Here is a 27,406-nt window from a genome sequence, read left to right as displayed (position 1 = left end):
CTTCAAAGCCAAAGAACTCTAAGTCAAAGGCTATGATCAAATCTGATTCCAAGACTTCAAAGGTCAGGATCCTGAAAAGATCAGAACCTATTCCTCAGAGTCTGGTGAAACCAAAATCTGGGGTTCTGAAGTCTAAGTTTCAGAAGAAGATAGTTACTGCTTCTGAAGTACCAAAACCTAAGGTGATGGTTAATCAGAAGCAACCTAACTCACAGCACAAGGTACAAGAAGTGAAGAGTAAAGCCTTAAGTACTAACCTTCCAGGACCCATAGAACAATGGGTACCTAAATCTAAAAATGTCAATGATGCAGGTATGTCTAAGAGCAGTGCCAAAGCAAAGATCATGGTACCTAGACAGCGGTTGCTCAAGACACATGACAGGAGACAAGTCCATGTTCCTCAGCCTAACAATGAAAGAGGGAGGAAATGTGAAATTTGGGGGCAACCAGTCAGGCAAGATCATAGGTACAGGAACTATTGGTAATTCCTCTACCTCAATTAATAATGTATGGTTGGTAGATGGTCTTGAACATAACCTTTTGAGCATTAGTCAATTATGTGATAATGGTTATGATGTGCTTTTTGAAAAACCCAACTGTACAGTAATCAACAAGAAAGACAAATCCATTGTGTTCAAGGGAAAGAGAGTTGACAATGTCTATAAAATCAATTTTTCTGAACTGGCTGATCAGAAGGTGGTTTGCCTACTATCAGTGAATGATAAGAAATGGATGTGGCACAGAAGGTTGGGACATGCTAACTGGAGGTTAATCTCTAAGCTTAGTAAGTTACAACTTGTGAAAGGGCTACCAGACATTGACTATCATTCAGATGCACTCTGTGGTGCATGTCAGAGAGGGAAAATTGTGAAATCATCTTTTAAAACCAAAGACATTGTTTCAACCTCAAGACCTTTAGAACTACTCCATATTGATTTATTTGGACTAGTGAGTACTGCATCCTTATATGGAAGTAGATATGGATTAGTCATTGTTGATGATTACAACAGATGGACTTGGGTGAAATTCATAAAGAGTAAAGATGTTGCGTGTGATGTATTCAGTAGCTTCTGCACTCAAATTCAATCTGAAAAAGAATCAAAAATTTTGAAAGTCAGAAGTGATCATGGTGGAGAATTTGAAAATGAGCCATTTGAAGCTTTTTGTGAAAAACATGGAATTTTCCATGAGTTCTCTTCTCCTAGAACACCACAACAAAATGGGGTTGTAGAGAGAAAGAATAGAACTTTACAAGAAATGGCCAGAACCATGATTCATGAAAACAATTTACCAAAACATTTTTGGGCAGAAGCAGTGAATACAGCATGCTATGTTCAAAACAGGATCTATATTAGACCTATTTTGGAGAAAACAGCATATGAACTCTTTAAAGGAAGAAAACCCAATATCTCTTACTTTCATCAATTTGGATGTACATGTTACATTCTGAACAACAAGCTCTACCTAAAGAAATTTGATGCCAAGGCCCAAAGAGGAATCTTTTTAGGTTACACTGAAAGGTCAAAGGCATACAGAGTGTATAATTCAGAAACACTCTGTGTTGAAGAATCTATGCACGTTAAATTTGATGACAAGGAGCTTGAAGATAAAACTTCAAAGCAAGGTGAAAGTTTTGCAGAGATACAGGTTCCTGAAGCTACTCCAGAACCTGATCAGATAGCTGAGTCTGAAGATAGTCCAGAAGCTGAACCCACATCAGAAGCGCAAGATGAAGCTGCTTCTGATGAAGCACAAGATGGCTCACATCAAGTAGATCCTCCCAGAAACACATTCAAACACAAGTCTTCACATCCTGAGGAGCTAATCATTGGAAACAAAGATAGTCCAAGAAGAACACGATCACATTTCAGACAAGAGGAGTCAATGATTGGACTAATCTCAATGATTGAACCTACAACAGTTGATGAAGCACTTTCAGATGATGGATGGATCCTAGCTATGCAAGAAGAGTTGAATCAATTTCAAAGAAATGATGTGTGGGATCTGGTACCCAAACCTCAGCACAAGAACATTATTGGAACAAAATGGGTATTCAGAAACAAGCTGAATGAGCAAGGTGAAGTAACAAGAAACAAAGCCAGGCTTGTTGCACAAGGGTATAGTCAACAAGAAGGCATTGATTACACTGAAACGTTTGCTCCAGTTGCAAGATTGGAAGCAATCAGGTTACTTCTTTCCTATGCAGTTAATCATGGCATAATATTATATCAAATGGATGTCAAGAGTGCATTTCTAAATGGTGTCATAGAAGAAGAAGTGTATGTCAAGCAACCTCCTGGATTTGAGGATATTAAATATCCTGACCATGTTTTTAAACTGAAGAAATCAATATATGGCTTGAAACAAGCTCCCAGAGCTTGGTATGACAGACTAAGTAATTTCTTAATCAAGAATGATTTTAAAAGAGGACAGGTTGATACTACACTCTTCAGAAGGACCCTTGGGAAAGATATTCTTGTTGTGCAAATATATGTTGATGATATAATATTTGGTTCTACTAATGCATCTCTTTGCAAGGAATTTTCTGAGTTAATGCAGGATGAATTTGAAATGAGCATGATGGGAGAGCTGAAGTTCTTCCTTGGCATTCAAATCAATCAATGCAAAGATGGAGTCTATGTTCATCAATCAAAGTACTCAAAGGAGCTTCTAAAGAAGTTCAAACTTGAAGATTGTAAAGTGATGAACACTCCAATGCACCCTACGTGCACCTTAAGCAAAGAAGATGAAGGAGCTAAAGTAGATCAGAAGCTGTATAGAGGTATGATTGGTTCTTTGTTATACCTCACTGCATCTAGGCCAGATATTTTATTCAGTGTATGCTTGTATGCAAGATTCCAATCAGATCCTAGAGAATCTCATATGACTGCTGTCAAGAGAATCTTCAGGTATTTGAAAGGAACAACTAATCTTGGACTCCTTTATAGGAAATCCTTAGATTATAAGCTAATTGGATTCTGTGATGCTGATTATGCTGGTGATAGGATTGAAAGAAAGTCAAACAGTGGCAATTGTCAATTTCTGGGTGATAATCTTATATCCTGGGCTAGCAAAAGACAAACAACTATTGCTATGTCTACAGCAGAAGCAGAATACATTTCAGCTGCAAGTTGTTGTACACAACTACTTTGGATGAAACATCAGTTGGAAGATTATCAGATAACTGCTAACAGTATTCCCATTTATTGTGATAATACTGCTGCTATTTGTTTGTCTAAAAATCCAATTTTGCATTCAAGAGCCAAGCACATTGAAATCAAACACCATTTTATCAGAGATTATGTTCAAAAAGGAATTTTAGATATACAATTCATTGATACTGAAAATCAATGGGCTGATATATTTACTAAGCCTTTAACTGTTGAAAGATTTGATTTTATAAAGAAAAATTTGAACATGCACTTTGTATCTGATTAAATGCTTGCTTGCTCCTGAATAGGATTTTAGGTTCTGAAGTTAGTTCAGAAGCGGTAGTCCATCAGAAGCTCTTTATTGAGGTTCTGAGGAAAACTCGCTTCTGATGACGTCAGCATCTGAAGTCCAGAAGCTGGATTTATTGCTTCTGAATAGTTGAATTAGTGGAAGCGTTGGGAGTTACTTTTTAAAGTAACTTCTGGCCCACTAATTTGGTAGTTACTCTGTGAACTTCTTACGTGGCCTGTATGTGTTGGTGTATAACTAAAAGGGCAATGATGATTTAATAGCTTTGAAAGTACTTTTCACGCGCCCCCAATTTTGTCATTAATGTTATGTTTGTTTGTCTCTTTTGAATTGCAATCGTTTTACTTTTAACACTTTGACAATTCACACACTACTCACTCACAACAAACACATTTGCTCTCAAACCTCTTGCGAAGTAAGCGCATTCTCTCAAAACTTAGAACCCTAAAATCTTCATCTTCTTCAAATCTTCGTCAATCATCAAATGGCATCATCAAGCTCAAAAGTTTCAGAATCTACATCAAACAAGCAAAGCGTATCAGAATCTGGGTCCATCTACAAAGAGAAGACTATGGATATTCCATGGAAATCCTTAATCGTCCAAGTAGAATCACCAGTGGACTTCACTTCACTCAAGAAGTACGAAGTGGACATGGAAGGCTACGTAGAAACTCAGAAACTGTCTGGCTACTTCAACATGCTAAATGGGCCAACATATGTGAACTTGGTCAAAGATTTCTGGTTAAGGGCTGAAATTGTCAATAGAAAGCCTGTGAAGGCAGCAGATAAACCAGCTGGGTCGAAGAAAGGAAAGAAGGAGATTGAGTTGAATCCCACTTCCTTCAGTAGCCTTGAGATAAGGTCTGAAGTGATGGGTATTCCCGTAATCATCACAGAGGAGATAGTTGCTAAAGCTTGTAGAATGGATGCAGAAGGAAGGTTTCAAGAAATTGTTAAGAAGGATGATGTCCTGCTGCAAAACTACTACAACACTCTTCTGGGTGGTAACAAAGATGCTAAGCCTTCTGAAATGGAGATTCACAATAGAATGTTGGTGAAATTCAGCAACGATTGCTTCTTTCAAAGAGCAGGTGGGTCTGATCAACCCAACAACCAACAGAAGCTAGCAATCTATTTCATGACCAATCTGGAAAAGATAAACTTTCCAAGATATGTATTGGATCATCTCTGCTGGGCTATTAATGAAAGCACAGTCAAAGGAAGGAAACAAGTGCCCTATGGAAGATTGCTCTCTGAGATCTTTTATCAAGGGAAAGTGCTGGATTTGTTGAGAAGAACAAGGGATGCTTCTGATAAATGCTTCGAAGTTTCTACTGCAGAGAAGACTATCAGTAGCAAGACTTTGCATTCAATGCACTTTTTCAAGACAGCTCCTAAAGATGAGAAATGGTTGGAGTTGACCACAGAAGAATCTGAGATTATCAGGGACTTTCCTTCCATAGTTAAGGAAAGTAATCCTGAACACTTAGCTAGATTAGTAGCTGAGTACGTCTTGGAGGAAGATGCGAGGTCTCAGGAGGAAGCTGCTCTTGCTAAAGGGAAAGGCAAGAAGGCCAAAGCAGTTGCTGTGTCAGAAGCTGCTGTTTCTGATGCACCTAAAGGGAAAAGGGGCAGAACGAGTTCTGAATCTGATGCTGCTCCTTCTAAAGGAAAGAAAGCCAGAACCTGTACTGAGTCAGAAGCTGCCATTGCTAAAGTTGCTAAGTCTGAAGCTAAACCTGTTTCTATCAAGGATAAAGGAAAGATGCAGAAGATTGGTGCTGCTTCTATTCCTCAGAAGAGAAGAAAAGGTAAGGCAGACTTGGTAATCACTCAAGAGCAGCTGGAGGAAGCTCTTGAAGAAATGGAGAAAGAAGAGGCTGATCCCAAGCTGAAGAAGAAGAAGGCTCCCCTTCAACTTGTGAGTCCTATGGTTGAGATGACTCCTATAAGGAAAAGGATGGCAGATGAACGTGCTTCTGAACTTATTTCAGACAAAAAGGATCTAAAAGCACAATACACTCATCAAAGAGATGAAAAGCTCAAGGCTTTGGGATTGGAAGACTGTGATAGGTTCTACAAAGATAAATTGGCTGAAGTAAGAGCCATTGCTGGTAAGCCCACTGAAGACAATGAGGAAGACGATATGATGCTCATTTTTGAAAATGCTCCAGAAGAGGGAACTTCAGAAGTAGTTCCTCAAGCTGCTGATCCACAGAAGATCACTTCTGAAGCTGGCCCTGCAGAACAGGTAATTCAGATTCCAGTCACCTCTATCCCCATTTCACCTTCTTCACCATCAGTACCTGAACCAATAGAAGACACTTCTGTCTTAGACAATCTTGCCCTCCACTACTCAGGTGAGTTACCCATAGACAAATCTACTTCAGAAAAGGCCTCTGAAGCAACTCCAGAAGCAGCTGCTTCTGAAAATGTTGTTTCAGAAAACCCCCATCAACAAACACCTGAACCACATAAGCCCACAACACCCCCACAATCACCAACAGCTACCATTGACCCCCAACTCAACACTCAAACATCAACATCACCACAACAACCATCAACAGAAACTGACTTTCAACCTTTACCTGAACACTCCCCACAACCAACTCCCATGGATGTTGACAACTCTCTAGTCAATGTTCAAGCCTCAACCTCTATCACTCACATTGCTTCTGACCAGCCTTCATCTTCAAACACACAAACACACTTTACCATCCCAGTTCCTAACCCTGTTCAAGATTTGGAAATCAGTGATTCTGATCTTGAAATCCTTGAACAACCACCCTCAAACATCCTGGAATCTGAATATATCAATGTTGAGCTTCTCACAATCCTGAGTCAGTTGCATAATCTTGTGGATCAACGTAGGACAATTGATCTCACAAGTGCATATGAAGACTCCTGGGCATCTCTTCAGAACCGGGCAGCTGAGCTGATTGAAGAGATCAAGGCTAAATGCATCAGAGTCAAGCAAGCCTCAGTCAGGAAGTTAATGGAGTATCTGAATCAGAGTCTTAGAGTAAGAAGTTCTACACTGCTCCTGGCAAACCAGCCTTTCTTCTTAGAAACGGATTACTTGACCAGAGAAGCCAGGTTGTGTAAGCTTCTGAAGAAACAGATGGCACAACAGCAGCAAGAAGCTAAGGAAAGGGAACAGGCTCTTCTCCAGAGGCAACAACAGCTTGAAGAACTGTTGCAGAAGAAGATTGAAGAAATGGAGGAGATGAAGAAACAACATCAAACCAACACTTAGTTGCACACCTTTGTGTTTTTCTTTTTGTTTGTTGTTTGTTTTTTAAATTCCTAGTCCTTGCTTCTGAAACCATTCTGTTTTAATTCTCTTTGCTTCTGAATGCTTACTGATTCTGACTGTTTAGCTGCTTCTGATATTTTAGATATTCATGTTCATATATTTTTGATCTGATTAATTTCTTGTATACTCTCTTTTGTTTGAGTTTTTCTCAAATCTTTTTGTCTTTTATGCTTATTTTTTTATCTTTTTTGATAATGACAAAAGGGGGAGTATATGTGACAAGTATTTAAAGGCTCTGAGCCCCATTAATGGCATTTGAAATTTTTTGAAAAACTTCTATCATTTTTTTTACCTTATTGGTATAAGCTATGAACGAACGAAGGAGTATCAAAATTCAAGTAAAATTAATTGAACCATTCTTCTTATCTATAAGTTAATTCTTTCAATGATTCAATTTTGTTTTTAAGCTCTGATATTTTTTATTGTGCGAAAAATGAATTTAATTAACCTGGATAGAACTTAGGGGGAGCTTACAAACCTCACCTTAAAGACTATCAGACTCAGGGGGAGTTTGAGCTTACAAACCTCAGATTCTGAGCTTACAAACCTCAGAACCCCAAAGTCAACTTGTTAATTAGATTAACAACAATTGATCAATTTTAAATACTTTTGTTTGTCATCATCAAAAAGGGGGAGATTGTTGGAACAAAATGTGTTTAACAATGAACCTTAAAGAGTTTTGATGATAACAAGGTATTAAAAATTGTAAATTGGACTAGCTAATATTTGTTCAAGTGTACAGGACCATAATTAAAAAGTTACATCATTGGTTGGTTCTGAATGAGCAAATAAAGAGCAAAAGAAAATGAAGCTTAGATGATTCTGAAGGCAAAGCGCTCCTGAAGTCAAGCTGCTCCTGAAGAAATACCGCTCCTGAAGTAAAGCTGCTCCTGAAGAAGAATGCTTCTGAAGACAAGAGGTCCAGAAGCCACATCATCAGAAGCTGCACCATCAGAAGCTGCAGAAGTCACTTCATCAGAAGCTGCATCATCAGAAGCTGCCTCATCAGAAGCTATTTCACCAGAAGCTGAATCTCAACTGGATTTGCAAAAGATTCAAGAATTGAAGAATTATCAATGCAAAAGCTGTCCATTGGATTCGAAAACACAAACAAAGGATTAGTGAAATTTTGCAACGGTCATTTCAAAGGTGTTTGAAGGCTTGTGCTTGCATTTTGGACGAAAGCGTTGACATTGTACTTTGTACGAATTGTACAACCACGTTCTCCACTACTCTGTTTTGTGTCCACGCTTCAAGACAAGAAAACAGCTCCAGAATACGGTCTCGCCTGCATATATGTTCCTTTGGATAAGGAATGGATTTCAAATTGGTTCTTCATAGGACAACAACCAAATCAGGCAAAAGATCATTGGTGAAAGATCAAGCTTCAACTAACGACTCTTTGGTGTGCTGGCAATTTCACAACGTCTCTTTCACACCTCTATATAAAGGAGTGAAGACCTAGAGATTTGGCAATGCAAGAACGCTGAACGAAAGACTCACAACATTTTTTACAAGTGCCAAACCTCTGCTGAAATTGTTCTGCATTCACTTAGAATTTCTGTGTCTCAAAGTCATATCTTAGAAATTCTTAAGTCCATTGAGTCTGTATCTGATTTGTATTGTGAGCACCTCTGATTGTATATCAAGTGTTCAATCTTAAACAATTTTCTGTGTAATTTTGTTTAGTTAGGAAGTCTCTTGCAGTTGTGCTTGAGCAGGAAGTCTCTTGATTGTGTTCTTGAGCAAAGGAAGTCTCTTGCTTGTGTGCTTGAGCATTGGAAGTCTCTTGCTTGTGTGCTTGAGCATTTGTAATCAGATATTACTCATAGTGAAATCTCCTTGGAAGTGCAAGGGGGACTGGACTACTTCCGGATTGTGGAAGGAACCAGTATAATTGCTTTGTGTCGTTCTTCTTCTCTCTCTCTGTTTTATTCCGCTGCATTTAGATTCTGATTATCACTTCAGAAGCTGTCTCACCTAGCTTCTGATCAGTGTGTTCAGTTTTTAGGAGAAACGAAGAATTTTTCAAAACACAATTCAACCCCCCTTCTTGTGTTTTTTCTCACCTTCATAAAACATTGATTAAATTCAATAATATTTTGTTTGTGGTCCACCAACAAGGGGCTTAATTGATTCTTCAACCTAGACGCCACATTCTACTAGAGGAAAAAAAAACCTGCAAATAATATTTTATAATTACAAAATTCATTTAAAATAAATTAAAAAAATTAGGATTCATTAGTCTTTTGTTGTGAATTGTTTTGGATATTTAAACTTTTTGGTAGACACTAATGTGTTAATCGTTCTAAGGGACTATATGTGAATTTGTTTTGAAATGACTAAAATAGCTTTTACATTTTGTTGGTACGATTAATTTTTTAATTTTTCTTCCATATGATTCAACTATGGTTTAGTTGATTGAACTAATTAATTGAACAATTGACCATAACTCACAAGTCTAATTCACTGAACCATGACACTACTTTTCAAAAGATTGGATGTTTTAGTAAAAAATAATAAGTGATGTTGAAGGTCAAGTTCCTCCCATGAAGTTGTAGTCAACCAATTATATTGTAGCTATTAAAAGCTTATGGAAGCTTGCCGAAATCTCACTAGGTAACTACTAGAAAATGCAATAGGATTAAAATTCAGAATTCATGAGTAAAAAATATATCAATATTATGATGAGAAAGAGATAATGAAACTATTGTATAGTTTACTAAACTTGTTAAATAATGTTTCCTGGCTACCCAATAACCAATTGATGAACTTGAACATATCATTAGGAAACGAGTGAGCCAAATTCAATGTATTTGTAGTGGGCTTGTTCAAAGAAAAAAAAAAATTTAGAGGGGAAAAAGACTAATTATAGATATTGAAGTAAAGTTGGATGTTACGATGCATGTTTAATTTGATGTTAATGTTAAAGCCAAAAATAGTATGGGATATTCAAATGATAGAAAGAAAAACATAACACCTTCCACCAATAGTTTTCAATGGAAATCCGATGTTTTCTCCAAGCCTCTATTCTATGTTTGGGGTTCCTTTCACACCATATAAGATTTTCCTCATTGAACGTTGTAAACCAGCTTCTGGGCACCTCCTCAAAGTGAGAAGGTTGATCCAGGTGAAGGCTCGTTTATTCTGACCAACTCTCTCATCATATTGTTTGAGCCGTGTATGTTTGCGTCAAACAAACATGACTCCCACTCGCAATCTCGCCTTCCTTTCCATATTATTAGTTCTCTTACCAGCCATTGTCGCAGCACATGATCATGGTCGTGTTGCAGGCATTAACAATGTTACTTATGATGGTAAATCACTCTTTGTCAATGGAAGACGCGAGCTCCTCTTCTCCGGTTCCATCCATTACACTCGCAGCACCCCTGATGTATAATTCATTCATTAACTCATTCACTGGTTTTTATTTAATTACTACATCCATGATCATTACCATAATATAATAACAACAAATGATGGATTAATAAGATTGATTGATGTTGTACTTTTCAGGCGTGGCCAGACATTCTTGATAAGGCAAGACATGGAGGTTTGAACGTTATTCAAACTTACGTGTTTTGGAACGCTCATGAGCCAGAGCAAGGCAAGGTATATGATTAATTAAATGACAAAATTAATCTCTTAACTCAATGTATGGAACATTTGATTGTAAACTTAATTTTTTTTTTTTTTTTTTTTTGCTTATCAAACGTTATGCAGTTCAACTTTGAAGGCAACAATGATTTGGTGAAGTTCATTAGGCTTGTTCAATCAAAAGGAATGTACGTGACCCTCAGGGTTGGACCATTCATCCAAGCCGAATGGAACCACGGGTATGTATGTGTGGGAGGCTTCTTGTAACCTAGTTTTATACATTACTATTCTTTCTAACCCTCTCAATACTTTCATAAATCAGAGGACTTCCATATTGGCTAAGAGAGGTTCCAGGGATCATATTCCGCTCTGACAATGAGCCCTATAAGAAACACATGAAAGCATACGTGTCAAAAATTATCCAAATGATGAAAGATGAGAAGCTCTTTGCTCCCCAAGGAGGCCCCATCATCTTGGCACAAATTGAAAATGAGTACAACCATATCCAACTTGCTTATGAAGAGAAGGGAGATAGTTATGTTCAGTGGGCCGCAAATATGGCAGTGGCCTTGGACATCGGAGTTCCGTGGATCATGTGCAAGCAGAAGGACGCTCCCGATCCCGTCGTAAGTAATTAATTTTAGGCATAAAACAAAGTGAGGACTGAGGAGAGTCATGATGTGATCATGAGTTTAATAATTTATTTGGCAGATCAATGCATGCAATGGAAGACATTGTGGTGATACCTTCTCAGGACCAAACAAACCATACAAGCCATCCCTATGGACTGAAAATTGGACCGCTCAGTACAGAGTATTTGGTGATCCAGTATCACAGAGATCTGCTGAAGATATTGCCTTCTCGGTTGCCCGATTCTTCTCCAAAAATGGAAATTTGGTCAATTACTATATGGTAATTGCTAATATTATTTACGAATGTAGTAAACTTAAAAGGGTGGCTTCATGCATGTATTTTTTTTTTTCTCTAACTCAACTCAATTGAATGTGAAATTAACTATGAATGAATTGCAGTACCATGGTGGAACAAACTTTGGAAGAACAACCTCTGCCTTTACAACAACCCGTTATTACGATGAGGCACCTCTTGATGAATACGGTATGGAGAGGCAGCCAAAATGGAGCCACCTTAGGGACGCCCACAAGGCTATGCTCCTTTGCAGAAAGGCTATTCTCGGTGGTGTTCCCACTGTCCAAAAGCTCAACGACTACCACGAGGTACATATAATATAATAATCATTGTTAAGCTATATATGCAATATGTGTGTATCTTCATCATGATAACTTTGAGAAATACATAATGCATCGTGCAGGTTAGAATCTTTGAGAAGCCTGGAACAAGCACATGTGCTGCTTTTATCACCAATAACCACACTAATCAAGCAGCCACAATCAGTTTCAGAGGTTCTAACTACTTTTTGCCAGCACATTCCATTAGCGTCCTCCCAGATTGCAAGACTGTCGTCTACAACACACAAAATGTAATGAACCAACTTGTTTATTATAAACTAATCTCATCATCAAGCTAGCTGGCAAATAATTAATTCATTTATTGATTGTCATGAATGAACAGATTGTTTCACAACATAATAAAAGGAACTTCGTGAAGTCTGCTGTCGCAAACAACCTCAAATGGGAGGTGTTTCTTGAGGCAATTCCATCATCTAAGAAACTTGAATCAAATCAAAAAGTTCCATTAGAGCTTTACACATTGCTTAAAGACACCACCGATTATGGATGGTACACCACCAGGTGAGGATTCATTCATTCAACCATAATTTAATATGAAATATGCAACTCATTCCCCACATCTATCATAAATTATTGTTTTCCTAATGCAGCTTTGAGTTGGGTCCAGAAGACTTGCCAAAGAAGAGTGCAATTCTTCGTATTATGAGTCTTGGACACACACTCTCCGCATTTGTTAATGGAGAATACATTGGTAAGAACACAATTTCAATACTAAATGGCAATGGTGAGTGAGAGGAGAGGAAAGGGAAAAGGTTTGATATGATTCTAACTTTGATTTGAAATAGGTACTGGTCATGGTACCCATGAAGAAAAATCTTTTGAATTTGAGCAACCAGCTAACTTCAAGGTTGGAACCAACTACATTTCCATCTTGGCTACCACTGTTGGACTACCTGTAAGACTCTTCATTTTTTCCTTGATCCAACCAAACATTAATCAACAATGATTCATGAGTGAGGACAAAACATACAACAACTAATTTTTTTTTTTTTTTTACACCAAATAATACAGGACAGTGGAGCTTATATGGAACACAGGTACGCCGGACCCAAGTCCATATCCATCCTTGGTCTCAATAAAGGAAAACTTGAACTCACTAAGAACGGTTGGGGTCATCGGGTAATAATCAATCTATGCCATCCATTGTTACTATATATTCAAGTGAAGGCAATGAGAGACTGTAATTCAATTTAATTTGCAGGTTGGTCTCAGAGGTGAGCAACTTAAAGTTTTCACCGAGGAAGGATCAAAGAAGGTTCAATGGGATCCGGTCACAGGAGAAACACGTGCTCTATCCTGGTTGAAGACAAGATTTGCCACACCAGAGGGAAGAGGTCCAGTTGCCATCAGGATGACTGGTATGGGAAAAGGAATGATTTGGGTGAACGGAAAAAGCATCGGTCGTCACTGGATGTCATTCCTCTCCCCTCTTGGAACACCTAGTCAAGCAGAGTACCACATCCCAAGAGCTTACCTGAACGCAAAGGACAATTTGCTTGTTGTATTGGAAGAGGAGAAGGGAAGTCCAGAAAAAATTGAGATAATGATTGTTGACAGAGATACAATCTGCAGTTACATTACAGAGAACAGTCCTGCCAATGTCAATTCTTGGGGATCTAAGAACGGAGAATTTCGTTCTGTTGGCAAAAGTTCTGGACCACAGGCTTCACTGAAATGTCCCAGTGGCAAAAAGATTGTTGCTGTCGAGTTTGCAAGCTTTGGTAATCCTACTGGTTACTGTGGAAGTTTTGCTCTTGGAAATTGTAACGCTGCTGCTGCTAAGGGTGTTGTTGAGAAGGCATGCTTGGGGAAAGAAGAATGTTTGGTTGAAGTGAACCGTGCAAACTTCAACGGTCAGGGCTGCGCAGGTTCAGTGAATACACTTGCTATCCAAGCTAAGTGTTCCTACTAGAGTGAATTGAGTTGAGTGGACTTATTTGGCCAACTATAGCCCAGAAGCTCAAAAATGTCATTGCAACAATTCAATGCTTGTATTTCATCTGTTTATCTACATCCAATCCAATTACATATATATCAAAAGATTGCATTGATCCAATTAAAAATGATCTTCACAACTGCATCATTATCTTGTTTCTACTCACTTATTTATAGTACATATTCTCAGTACATTCATAATTAGAAGGAAAAAGCGAAAAGGAATCACCAAATTGAGAGAGAGAGAGATAGAAGGTGCATATATATAGGATAATAAGCTAGGTACAAATTACAAATCGTTTTATTTAAGAAGCAAATGCATTTTATTGAAAACAAATGACTAATCTAAACTAAAGCATGAGTTGTGCTAAAGATTAGAAGAATAATACAATAGAAATGTGGTGTAGAAAATTCACCCATTGAAAATCATAATGGACCATGCTTGAATATTTAAGCAGACAAATGATTTAAGTAACACCATATGCAAGCAAGATTTAGGAGTGGAGTGTAGTACACAATTTGGCATATTATTCTGAAATGAAAGAAAATCTACATTTCCGTATTGCATTCGTTTTTAGGAAATGTGAGAGGTATAATATAAAGTGCAAAAGTGAAATTATTTGGCTTAACTAGTGACAAGTGCATAAGAAAAAAACTGGATTCGAATCAATGTAAACACGGCAATCATAGATTGACCCAGTTGTAACATAGATTACAATAACGGTAACCTTTCTGTACTTAAAAAAAAAAATACTATCCATATTATATAATATAGTAGTAATTAATAACGTTGTCATGAAAGAAATGCTCATGAGCCACGACCATAGCTTTGTAACTGTTGCAGGCTCTCACACTTTTTAATCTGATCAGTAACGTTTTTCTGTAGTATTTCAGTATTTGTAGGATCAAAGATGTTGATGAAAAATTTTACAGGGACCAAAGTGGAATTTATATTTTCTATTTATTTTTTGACAAAAATAGAATTTATATTTATAAAGACTAAAACTAAAATTCTGAATATTTGTAAGGACCATTTACTTAATTAACTCATGAGCATCTTTAAAATTCTAAGCTAATTTGTACAAGGAGAATGATCAAAATTCTAAGCTAAATAAATAGTAAACTGTGATTAAAATGGGATTATGTGAGTCACAAAACTGGTGTATTGACTATTGTAATTGGCATCAGGTTGGTAGTTAACAACAGACAATCTGTCATAATAAGAAAGGAAACAAAAGGAAAAGGTAGTAAGTTAGTACGTATAAGTGTAACTGTGAGACAGGTTGATATAGATCTGTACGTATCTAAAGTTGGTGTTTGTCAATGACAATAATGTCACCAAACTCCATTAAAGTTATTGTCATTCGTGTTATTATATCTTTAAAATTAAATGATAGCCTTCATTATTCATCAACTTTTATCCACCATTTATAAATAATGTTACTATCTCCGTTCCAATTTAATTGACACAATTTTGTTTTTCACACATATTAAAAAAAATGTATAAATAAAGGGGAAAGTGGAATATATTGTATTGGGAATGATAAAAGTAGTATCATTTATTGTATTGGGAATGATGAAAGTTGTATTGAAAATTGAAATGAGTCAGTTATTTTGGGACACTTTTTTTTAGAAAATGAGTCAGTTATTCCGGGACGGAGGGATGTGCATATGCATGTCTTTGAACCAAATATTTTGGAAACGGTTCAGGTTAGGGGATAGGATACCCACATGTGGAGGTGTGGAAAAGAGGTAGGTAAGTGTTCTAATTGCTTAGAGCAACTCCAACGCTCTGTTCTTCAAAGTTCTTCAAAGGCAAGAACATAATTTGTTTGTTTTTAGCATTGGAGCAGTTTTACGTGGCAGCCAGGGTGGAGAACTGTTCTACAGCAAGAACAAGTTCCAGCTTTGCTTTTTCTGACACACATAAACAATAGAGCACAACATACAATTTAAAAAGTAAACATAAGGCCCACTTAAAATAAAACAAGAACATTAGGTTGTTTTTTCCATTGAAGTGAAAATGATGAAAGTTCTTGCATTCTATGTGGCAATTAATTGGCCCACAAAAATTACCTTGAAAACATCAATATTGTTCTACCGCCGGAGATGCTCTTGTTAGGACAACATCCCACATGTTATACTAGTGTTGTTGTGCTGGCTAGCACAATATATGCGTAAACAATCATGTAAATACAAATCGTATGCTATTCTCTTCCTATTCACTTTTTTTTTCTTCTATTTTTTTTACCTGTCGAAATTATGATTTTTAACTTCACTAGACACTTTAAACACCTCTACGACTTAAGTTATTTTAAGTTTGTTATCATGAGATTAATATCCAATCAACAGTGAAATATCTGATTATTTTACTAAAACTAGACTACCTCTCAAATTGACTATTCCAAAAATCAAATTCTTTTCATGGAGAAAAGTCATCATTCTTGTAAATATTCAATCAAATTCTTTCCATGGCGAGAAGTCATCATTCTTGTAAATATTCAAGAAGTTCCTTACATACTCAAACAATTTATAAAATTATTCTCCTCTATATATCACACTATAAATTTATTGAAATATTTAGAAGGGCATATGAAATTACAAGTTACCAATATTTTAATATAGAATTGGACATTGAACCAATCAACTATTTTAACTTGTTCGAACCATAACATAACCGATAATGTTCAACCAATCAAAAAGTATAAAATACCAATTTCAAGTTGTTGGATGATGGGGACGGAAAGCAGAGGAAGTATTTTTCGCCCTTGTTCCGCCCTGTTGATATCCTACCAAAATCGTATTTTCCATATTAAGAAAGGTGAATCAAAAAGAAGTGTGAATCATTTATCTTTTTATTAATTGTTGATTTTTTTTAAGGAATTAATTGTTGATTTATTATCTACGAATAAATAAATATACTAGTCACCATTGTTCATAATTTTTACTAATAATCTATCGGTCAGGGCTGATGCACAATGAGCACAAAAGAAATACCAAGAAAAAAACTTTCATCACAACTCACAAGGTTGGTTGAGCAAAGAAAAATGGCAACCGGAAGACGGATCCAAACATTATTATCATTCCAATACGATCTTGAAATAAACTTCCAAGTCTTATAGAAACGTGTCCCCATCTCTCTCTCTTTTGTTTTTTGTTGGATAAAATCTCTTCCGCATGATGATGTACACCAATATAATTAAGAGCCACAACTACCTTTATAATTTCTATACTTTTAGCAGAGTCAAGATCCTCTCCTTTTAGCACATGAATAGCCAAACTACCGATATATTTCTTTCCGGGAAACCCATTTCAACTAACTTACTTTTTTATATAACTAACTCACTTAAATAACTGATTTTTTCCCCTTTATTTCAAGAAGCATAAAAGTCACTCTCAACACCAAAGTTTTAAGGCAAATGTTAACTTGTGCCCTCAAGGGCACATGTTAAAGAACTTATTAAAGAAATTTACGTATAAAAAGTCATACATTCAACTTCTTAAAAGATAATATGTTATGTTTTCCAATGCAAAGTTGTCCTTTTTGGGTTGTTTAACATGTGCCCTTAGGGCACAAGTTAACATGACCCAAGTTTTAAACATACTTCATCTCTAATACGGAGTATAATTATAGAAATATTTTTTAAAAAATTTATTAAGGCATTGGTTAAACTTAAAAGGATAAAAGTAAAAATATTTTAATTTTTTAAAAGTTAAAATATTGTAAAATCCAATGCAAACGTACTGTTTATTAACATAACTCAATAAAAAAAGTAATTAATAGATATTGGTTAAAAATATTAATTAACAAAATTACTATAATTTCTTTGTGCAAGAATCAAACAAATACCCGGATAAACATAAAAATGCAATTGAATTAGCTCCGTAATATTATATGTTCGGACAAACCAAACTCGAGCTCTATTGATTTTGATATCATTTCAAGACATTAAAATTGATCATCTGAAACTAGACCGAGGAAAGGAATAAATTAGACTGAGTTAGTATTCACAAAGTTTAAGTCTAACTTGTTCAAAATAGACTAACTAACTAATTTCTAAATAGTGAAATGATAGGTGCTATTTTTACTACATCTAACACAATATTAGAAGGGTGTAAAAAAAGCTTTAAGTGTAGCATGATTTGCTCCAAGAATGAGAAAGGTACCACTACCAGCCACATTACTCTGAGTCTAACCTACCTGCCTCACCAACTCACATCTAGAAGCAATGAGAGTCGATTGTCACTTCCTTAATTCTCTTCCTTTGGGTCACAACTCAAATTAATCCTATAAAAAAATCACAGCAGAATAAATATTGCTATACAGTATTATTATGCTGCTGCACAAGAATATTAGCAGCAGTGCATCTATAGAGTCGTTATAGCTATAAATCAATTACAAACCAACCAACACCAATACCATATATAATATATAAATACAATACAATACAATACAATACATACATCAATCGATGTTTTTTATATTCATTCACTCTGAAGTGAAGTGAAATAAGGAAAATAGATAGGAATGAATCAATGAAGCAAGTGAGTGAGTGATCATCAAATATATATAGATAGAATTGATCGATATGGGAAGATCCCCTTGCTGTGAGAAAGGTCACATAAACAAAGGAGCATGGAGCAAAGAAGAAGATGAGCGGCTGATTGCTTATATTAGAGCTCACGGTGAGGGATGCTGGCGCTCTCTCCCAAAAGCCGCTGGTCTTCTCCGTTGCGGTAAGAGTTGCCGTCTCCGGTGGATCAACTATCTCCGCCCCGACCTCAAACGTGGAAATTTCACCCAACAAGAAGATCAACTCATCATCAAACTCCACACTCTCCTCGGTAACAAGTAAGCTACACTATCGTTCTTGAGTATTTTTAGACTTTAACCCAATTTGATCTCTCGCAATTTCCTTGCAACTAGTCTTAGACAAAAAATTATATCCAAACTAGTCACTTAGATTTTTTATATAGGGTTGCATTAGTCCCTTGTTACTGTTAACTCATATTTAACTTATTAGTCGCCGCTCTCAGTTACCCCTGTCAATAGAAAAGACAATCCCGCACAATTTTTTTGGGTCAAATTACTCACCACTTACTTTGATTTTTTGAATTTCAAATTGATCTACTAAAAAGACCCAAATTAGTCCTCACTAATTTGGAACAAAGCATAAGTTATAATTCCATTCATTTCTCCTTCATCACGAGACCTTAAGTTCTAAGTATAATCTATTTTAGTTTAGATAGTTAGATAGAGCATATTTTAATAACATCGAGAATTAGAGAAGAAGGCTACATGCTTACATGTCCTTTTGGATTTCACTACTTTAGAGCCTCATCATCTCTCAGCGGGTGAGCTTGTCACGGTTGTTCCTTTCAAAAGACTAATTTTTTTTTTGAAGAAGCTAAATTGGCCCATCTAAATTGACACGGAATCGAACATGAAACTTTGAGGAGAAGCACACTCCCAGGTCCCAAGCCAATACCACCAGATCAACGCAAGTGGGTTTCAAAAGTCTAAAATTATTCAATATAATGATACTTTTGCAGAATAGATAAATGAACTTTACAATATTACTATGAATTTGCTTGTAAGTATAGATGGTAAATTTTGGACGGCTAACAACTTAGGAAGAGGATCGAGTGTGTTACGCTGGTTGACGAGGGCGGAGAGTGATTGTCAGTGAACAAGTCACGTGCAATAAGTGGTTCATGGTATGCTTGTAAGCAAGGACACATGGATGAAAAAAATCAATTAGAATGAGGGGGATCTTAAGGTTGTGTATTTATGAGACTATACGGTTAAAAAAGGGCTTATAAGAATTAATTGATACTACTTATACGAACAAGATGTATCTTTTCGATAGATTGTAACATAAGAACTCCATGTGTTTGACTTGGAGAACTTTTGGGATGGATGACCTTCTGGAAAGTTGAGTGACGACAAAACACATTGAAAAGACTCGTGTATGGTTTGTGGGGTTAGTCAGCAATCCTGAAAGTATTACGAGGTGTTATAGAGAGCGTGAATTTTAGGTTAAAGATCAAAATAGATGGATGACAAAGCAATCGTCAAGTTAAGTACGAATGAATATGAAAGGTGGACCTCCAAGAGGGGGATAATAGAATGATTCAGTTTGGAGTTAGAACATGATTAGGGTTTTTTTAAAAGGAAAAGAATGAGAATAAAAGTTGTATTATGAACTTTATTAAGTCCAAATTAGTGAGGGGCTGATTATAATCTTTTTAGTAGATAAATATGAATTTAAAAAAATCAAAATGGAAGAAATTAATTTGACCCCAATTTTTGTTTCCCACTGTGGCATAATTTTACCTGACACATCAAACTATCAATAAGTTAAATATAAGTTTTTTTTAAGAAGTCCTATATAAGTTAAAATGGATAATGTGTCCCTCGTATAAAAATGTTAGAGATTATTTTGATATTATTTTTTGTATTAAATTAGGCTAAAAAAATTGTGAAGAATCAAATTGCATCTTTAATCTTATTTTTATATATGTAAAATTGACAAAGTAAGAATTATCATGAATTAAAGTGACACGAATGATAGTTTTAGAAATTTCTCAAAGAGATTTAAACTCTTAATATTAAATAAAGTAACATCTCTTCTTGTCAAAAAAAAGTAACATCTCACAATTTCTTTCTTGTTAATTTAATTATTGTTACTATTTATTTATTAATTACTATAATAGGTGGTCTATGATAGCTGGGAGATTGGCCGGAAGAACAGATAATGAGATAAAAAATTATTGGAATACACATTTAAGAAAGAAGCTTTTGAGCAGAGGAATTGACCCAACAACTCACATGCCTCTCAACCAACCTTCTTCTGTTTCTGCCTCCACAGCTCAAGTGGAAAGCTGCCCTGATTTGAATCTTGAACTAGCCATTAGTCCTCCACATGATCACCCATTCAGTTGTAGCACAAGCACTGCTACTGCTTAACAGTGTTTTGTTTTGGATTACATAATTATAAGCATGGATTTTCAAATGAAATAATAATAATAAGGGTTTGTCTAACATGTGCAATATTGCACATGTTAAGGAAATTAAAAGTAGCAACCTTTAATTGAAAAACAACAATCATTTATTGAAAAGTTACATATTTAATATAAAATGCACAAGTTACAATACAAATTTACTAGTATTTTGAACTTCTTAACATGTGCAAATTTGCACATGATAGAAAAACTCTAATAATAATAATAATAATTAAAATTAATGCGGCAGAAAGGGAAATCAAAGTCTCTCTTTATTTCTTTTTGCTATTTTATATAACTACTTACTTGTTTTCTAGAAAAGTTCATTCATTATATTTGTTTCTCTACAAGTTAATACTCACGTGATAAAAACATCATTTTTACTATAATAACGATAGCTGGTAAAAAGTTTCTCATTTCTTGCTAGTATTTTTGGTTCCGTCGTGTTACTGTTTACCTGTCTATTCTAATTTGTCAATAATAGTTGCGTGTTGAAGATATATAAGGAAATAAAATAAAAAATTGGTTAAGTTAGTTTTATGCCTGACAAGACATGTTTCACACATGCAATGTAGCAAGTAGTTCACGTACTTTCTTATAAAATGGGGGATTCTTTCTCCAAATTAAGGAGTTCATTTTCACTATGTTAACCAACTAATAGAGAATAGAAGTTATATTATTAGAGTTAGAAAATCACTCATATCTTAGATTAAAAGATATCTTGGCGTGGTGATTGAGGCGCAACTATTAACAAAATTCAAGTATTTGTATGATTTCATATAACATAAACATACTTACCTTCGATGAACTGATTGTGTACATGACTAAGAAGAATGAATATATTTGGGTAAGAGTAACGATAGATAGACACTCTTAATGTGTACATCTCTTTGTACCATTCTGAAAAATTTCAGTTAACCAAATATATATGTGACCACATTTTATTTTGTTGTGTGACCACTAGTTTTCCAGAATTTATTTGGTTAACTAAGTGGAAAAATAGTGGTCACCTGCATTTTATTGTGTGACCATATTTTTTAGCTTTTAAATAGTGGTCACGCAACTGAAAAAATGTGATCACATAGACCATATATTTGGTTAACTGAATTTTTACAGACTAGTACAAAGGGGTGTACACATTAGGGGCGTCTACCAATCTTTTGCTACTGAGATGCCTACTACTGCATCTAATTCGCCATGTAAGAAGATCCACTCTCCTCCTCAGACACACCATTATCCATGATCACGAAACTTGAAGAATTATAAAACCCTAGTTTTGACAACAAGAAAAATAATAAGTAGGAATTGTGACGATTATCTATTATTAGGGTTTATCTAATAAATAAATAAATGAGAATAGCGAGTGAAAAGGCAAACCTGTTCATGGGGATCTACTGGTGCTGCTGCTTATGGTTGAAATTGAAATGAAAGAGATGAATCAATTTGGGATTAATAATAATAAGAACAACGGTCACAAATGTTTAGATCCACGACGTCATCCACCATATGCGTAAGGTTGTGTTTCATGTGATACACGGGTGGGAAGACTTTCATCTTGCAATCGTTTGTCTCCTTAGAATCTAGTACACCTATTTTTATATTTTTCGAATGAGAAATGATATTTGAACAACTATTTTTTTACAACTTTTGTGATAATTTTTTCTCTCATACTCGCATTGGGTTTCTACTTTCTCTCTCTATTGTTTAGATTTTTGTGTCACTACTTAGATTTCTTTGTATGATTTGGTTGTCCAACAAGTTGTCACAAAAAAGAGTTGTTCAAATAATATTCCTCTTTTTTTTTTTTGGTGGTGTTCAGGGTTCAAACCCCAGATCTTGCATATATTATCCTTACCAACTGAGCTAAGCTCACGGGGACAAATAAAGGGACTTCCTATGTTATTTTTAAATCAATAAAATAAAATAAAAAGCCTTCGTTTTTTTATTTAATCGTGTCATGCTTGTACGTCATAATATAGTAAGAGTTTCTGTTGCCATTAAAAAAAATAAGGGATAAATATTGCGTTTAAAATAACTCATTTTCAACTCTAAAAGAAAACACAATTTTTAAGGTAATATTTGTTGTATATTTTAGATATTTTCAAAAGTTATTTATTTATTTTATTTTGATTGATTTAATTAATTTTATTTGAAAATTAATTTTGTTGACCTCATCACCACTTTTCCGTTTTGCTATATAATTTGTATAACTCCCTTTTGAAGTAATCCACCTTTTTGATAGGTGTTATTTGTTAAACTTAAATATTATTTTTAATGTGCTTTAAGTATGGTAACTGATTTTGACTTGGTATTATACATGTGTAATTCAATTTCCTGAAAGGTAGGATAACGTGCTGCATCTCCAAAATATTTTCTTATTATCATAAATTAATTAATATATATTATTGTCTTTTACGGGGAGAACGGTTATCTAATGAGGTTTTTTTGTTTTCTTTATAAACTTAGAAACTTTGCTTTTACGTAGAAAACATATGCTCTTCCTTTCTTCCTTCAATTTTATAGAAATTCAAAGTGTCTTGAGTTGTCTGAGCCTGTGTATTTCTCGTGTCCTGATAGCCTCGGTACGATTACCGCCGAGATGAACCTGTTGTATTTTGGGGGAGTTGCGCAATTCTGCAGATAATAATGGTCAGAACATGCATAATTTTTATTTTCTTGTTTTGCAGGTTGTTATGATCCTTCAGTCATCCGCTTACAACAATATTTTCTTTTTTAAGGTTTAAGGGACACTTATTAGCATTTTTCAGACAATAATGGTCAGAACATGCATAATTTTTATTGTTAGACTTAAGACGGTTTTCTCACTATGAAGCTGGAGGTGATGCATTATTAGCTGAGTTACGTGCTATCAATATAGATCTTGATTTTTGTAGTCTAAAAGGCTATGACAACATTATTTGTGAGAGTGATTGTTTGGAAGCAATTGACCTGATTATTGATGGTCGTGATCATACTTTGCACACTTATGCTACTGACATCCTTCATAGTAGAGATGCTCTTAGGAAACAAAATATGTGTGCAGATTTCATGGCTAAGGAAGGATCACATGCAAGGTGCTCTGCTCGTTGGAACTTCCCTCCGCCTGGCATGGAATCTCTCATTCTGAGAGATAAGCTTGGAACTTAGTTTTGCCTCTCCCTCTTTTTTCTTTTTCTTTTTGCCTTGTTACTTTGTAACCCTACCAAAAAAAGACTTAAGACGGTTTACACTAGGCTATTCAATGCTCAGTGCTTTGCTAAGACGGATAGGATTCAAGTTTTTTCCACGGATTTTATTGATGAGGATTTTGTTGATGCATGTGTTGGACTCACTCATGCAAGGGTTGAAGGAAAAGCCTTAATTATACTTTATGTTTGTATCCATTCCACTTAGTTTATTATCTGTTCCATGATTTGATTTGATTTGCTCTCCCTGCTGCTACTGTTCTTCAATTAATCAGTATTTGTTTGTAGATCATATAGTAATTGTTGATACGGTACAATCAATCTGTTATGTTGTATATGTTTATTTGTTGGTTTGTAAATGTGTATTATATATGGACTTGATTGTATATTCCAAACTACACCATGTTCTGTTATGTTGGTTATACACGAATTATTCTTTCTCCTATTGCCTCAAATTGATTCTCATTCCCCTTGTTATTAGATAGATACACTCATTGTCAAGAATTTCTACACTATCAAATCATCAATTATATTAGTCATTAGAAACATTTCACATATGATCACTTTTAAAGACGTCATACAAATGATTAATTGTGATTGTACAAACAATATACAAAAAATAAACTCTTTGTTCATTTGAATATGATTCACCTTTATTTAACTGCTCATGTAAATCCAATCAGAGTTGATAGAGACAGTTGTGGTTACAATTCTCCTTGAGAAAGGTTCTAGTGAAGAAGTTAAGGAGCTTCATAAATAAATAAAAATTAAGTCAGAGTGTCACAGGGACATGTTTAGTTTCTTCACCTCTACATAGAGAGAAAGTTGAATCTATAGTCTTGTTGCGATACTCGACCCTAATTCTATATTCTCCTAAGAACCCATAAAAGCTATGTGAACCATGCTCATCTGTGATACCTTCTACACGACCAGTTTGCCACTCTTGAAGAAGTTTATCCACCACATCACCTGATGGTAAGTTGTTGAAATCATTGTCTGTGAGGCACATTTGGTAGCACCCATATGGATGAAGTGCTGTCCAAAGCATTATCCCATTCACTGAAGGGTGTGAGAATCCTTCCCTCAATACTTGTTCCAAATAAATTGCCTACAAATAAAGAATGAAGGCAATCAGATTCAATTTAACAAAAAGATATATAATAACACAATTTGATTTATTCATTTTTGTAGAACTTGAATTCCTCTAGCTAGCTAGCTAGCTACCTCACCTGAGTATCATGATCAAGTGTGTTGCTTATATCAATCTCAGTAAGCCAAACGGGAAGATCTAGTGTTGCCAATTTGTCTAGGATAGCTCTTATAAGTGGAAGATTTGGTATTGTGAAGTGACCCTCGAGACCAATTCCATCCATAAAAACACCATATTGTCTTAGTTCTCTTATCCGTGAGATATAAGCGTCAACGCTAGAATTTACATCATTGCACGTTTCTACAACATTGAAGTCATTCATAAACAAAGTTGCTAAAGGATCTGATTCATGTGCTGCCTCAAAGAAATGAAATGTAGCATTGGGTCCAAGCCTTTGTTCGTAGAAATCAAAGTGAAGCATTTCGTTACTGATATCCCAATGTATGAATTCTGTTTTGTATTGGTTCATGAGACTTTGAATTCGTGAATTCACAGCAGATCTTAACTGTGTACCTGTAAGGTTAAGAACCCATGCAGGATTGTATTTAGGGTCTTCCCAGAAAATATTGTGTCCTCTAGCTATGATTTTGTTGGCTCTAACAAATTGCATCATTTGGTCTGAAATTGTGTAGTTGACTCTGCCTTCATGAGGCTCTGTGGCATACCATTTAAGCTCGTTTTCAAAGACTGCAGCATTGAACCGTTTCACAAACCAATTCTGATATGGTATGTTGCCAAGAATGGTCTTTGCTATCGCAGAGCCAATAGGAAAGTCTTTTGATATTTGCTCTACAAACACAGAAGCTCCTTGTAATTTCCTTCCATTAGGGTCTGATACATGAACAGTGACGGCACGCTTTCTTTTCTGTCAAATGCATCATCAAATCAGAGAGACAAAACTATAATTAGATAGATAATATGTTGTTTTTGGTGACTCACAGTGTTGATGATATATTGTTGGTTGATTCTCCATTGGTGGTGAGTAAATGGCTGCAGTGATTGACTTGCTATATCTATATCCACATGATCTTTACCATCTGAGTTGTGAAAGAAGATGGTAGATGAATTTGAAGGAGAATTGAGAAGAAATCCGCCTTTGAGAAATGACCAACATCCACGTTTGGCTAAAACTGTCCCAATACAGTTATATGTCTCATTTTCTGTTTCTAGCCTTGCCTTTATCATAACTGAATCTGAATCTTCAACCTTCACCCATACTGTAGCAGCCACGTCAGCATATATAACGATTTTAAGTATGGTTCTAATCCCAATGACATCAACAATCCGTTGTAGTCTAGTAGTCTAGTTGGTTAGGATACTTGGCTCTCGCCCGACAGACCCAGGTTCAAGTCCCGGCAACGGAATCATTTTTAATTTTTTTTTGATTATAAACAAGAGAATGAAGCGTAAAGTAGAGAACATAAACGTACGTACCAAAAAAAGAATAGATAGTGTCGCACGTACGTACCAGAAAAAGAATAGATAGTGTCGTAAGTAAGATTATAGAAGACAAGTGAAGGTGAAGCCGTGTTCGTGTTGGTGTTGTTGTTAAACTTGATATTGAAAACTCCTCCTCCTCCACCGTAAAGTGGCTTCTCTGGATGCTCTTTGCACTGTCAGTATATTATATATGACATTTGTCATCATACAGAATAGAAGTAGAGTAGAAGTTAAGTTACAAAACAACAACAACAACATGAATTGAATTGAATTGAATTGAATGTTACCACCTCACCTGAGTGTAAGCAGTAGAGTCATATAGGGGTCCATCTGCAACAAAACAATATCGATCAAATACTACTAATTACTAATTAATGAATTGAATCAATAAAAGGAATGAGTAAGAACCATAGAAAGAAGAAGAAACCCCCATCGGTATTATAACTAGAAGAAGGAAGAAAAATATATGAATGGTATGGAATGAAGTAGGTTGCATCATCCTTTTGGACTAGTACTGCTGTTTAGCATAGAATATGATACATACATACATACAATACAAATGCCCGTGTTAAGTTAAGTAGCCATATGAAACAAAAAAAGATTTGTACTACGTTTGAAAGTTAATGGGATTGGATTGGAGGAGGTGATATCACAAGGGAACAGAACAGGGGACCAGTGAGGAATAGGATGCCCGTGCTCTTCTTCACATGCTACAATATAGGAGTATGTGCAAAATTGTGTAACCAAATCTCACGTGACTGTGACTGAGAAACAAAAATATCATTACCAGATTAACATCACTTAGTTCACAACGCAAGACCAGGATGTCCAACCACATAAATATCATGCTCTTTGTTACTTTTACCTGTATGAAGGTAAGGCAAGATACAAGAAAAACAAAAAACACTAGAAAAGCCTTTTCAGTTTTCACCTTTGGATGACTAAAAAACAATATTAAACAATATTATAATAGTAAATTTTGTAAGATTAGTTTTAAAAACTTTTTCCTCAACGGGACAATTTTTTATTAGGATAATTTCATCTTGCC

At 35.5% G+C, this 27,406-nt stretch overlaps 3 protein-coding genes across 4 annotated transcripts; 2 read left to right on the top strand and 1 right to left on the bottom strand.

The window, feature by feature from the left end:
• The first annotated feature begins 9,858 nt into the window (after positions 1–9,858).
• LOC146943250 (beta-galactosidase 13-like) lies at positions 9,859–13,740 on the top strand. Its single transcript, XM_085757338.1, has 12 exons — positions 9,859–10,172; positions 10,295–10,390; positions 10,502–10,614; positions 10,698–11,001; positions 11,087–11,287; positions 11,407–11,610; positions 11,706–11,873; positions 11,966–12,144; positions 12,234–12,334; positions 12,429–12,538; positions 12,655–12,762; positions 12,845–13,740. The coding sequence occupies exons 1-12, from the start codon at positions 9,981–9,983 to the stop codon at positions 13,553–13,555; spliced, it is 2,487 nt and encodes an 828-aa protein (XP_085613464.1). The 5' UTR covers positions 9,859–9,980; the 3' UTR covers positions 13,556–13,740.
• Positions 13,741–17,737: 3,997 nt separating this feature from the next.
• On the top strand, positions 17,738–20,997 carry LOC146943249 (MYB-like transcription factor 4). Its single transcript, XM_085757337.1, has 2 exons — positions 17,738–18,430; positions 20,296–20,997. Exons 1-2 carry the CDS (start codon positions 18,168–18,170, stop codon positions 20,546–20,548), a joined length of 516 nt encoding a protein of 171 aa, XP_085613463.1. The 5' UTR covers positions 17,738–18,167; the 3' UTR covers positions 20,549–20,997.
• Positions 20,998–24,379: 3,382 nt separating this feature from the next.
• On the bottom strand, positions 24,380–26,933 carry LOC146943248 (Glycosyl hydrolase family 10 protein). 2 transcript variants are annotated; one of them, XM_085757336.1, is made up of 6 exons: positions 26,767–26,933; positions 26,649–26,688; positions 26,387–26,531; positions 25,858–26,135; positions 24,998–25,783; positions 24,380–24,876 (listed from the first exon to the last, which is right to left on the bottom strand). In XM_085757336.1, the coding sequence occupies exons 4-6, from the start codon at positions 26,101–26,103 to the stop codon at positions 24,541–24,543; spliced, it is 1,368 nt and encodes a 455-aa protein (XP_085613462.1). In that variant the 5' UTR covers positions 26,104–26,135; positions 26,387–26,531; positions 26,649–26,688; positions 26,767–26,933; the 3' UTR covers positions 24,380–24,540. The 2 variants fall into 2 exon arrangements, with proteins under 2 accessions (XP_085613462.1, XP_085613461.1); XM_085757335.1 differs by having other exon boundaries at positions 26,654–26,688.
• Between the last annotated feature and the right edge of the window lie 473 nt (positions 26,934–27,406).

This window comes from Medicago sativa, chromosome 3, assembly GCF_051527215.1.
Source record: "Medicago sativa cultivar Bolivia chromosome 3, Bolivia_mono, whole genome shotgun sequence".
NCBI lineage: Eukaryota > Viridiplantae > Streptophyta > Magnoliopsida > Fabales > Fabaceae > Medicago > Medicago sativa.
This window is presented reverse-complemented; position numbering and strand designations above follow the sequence as displayed.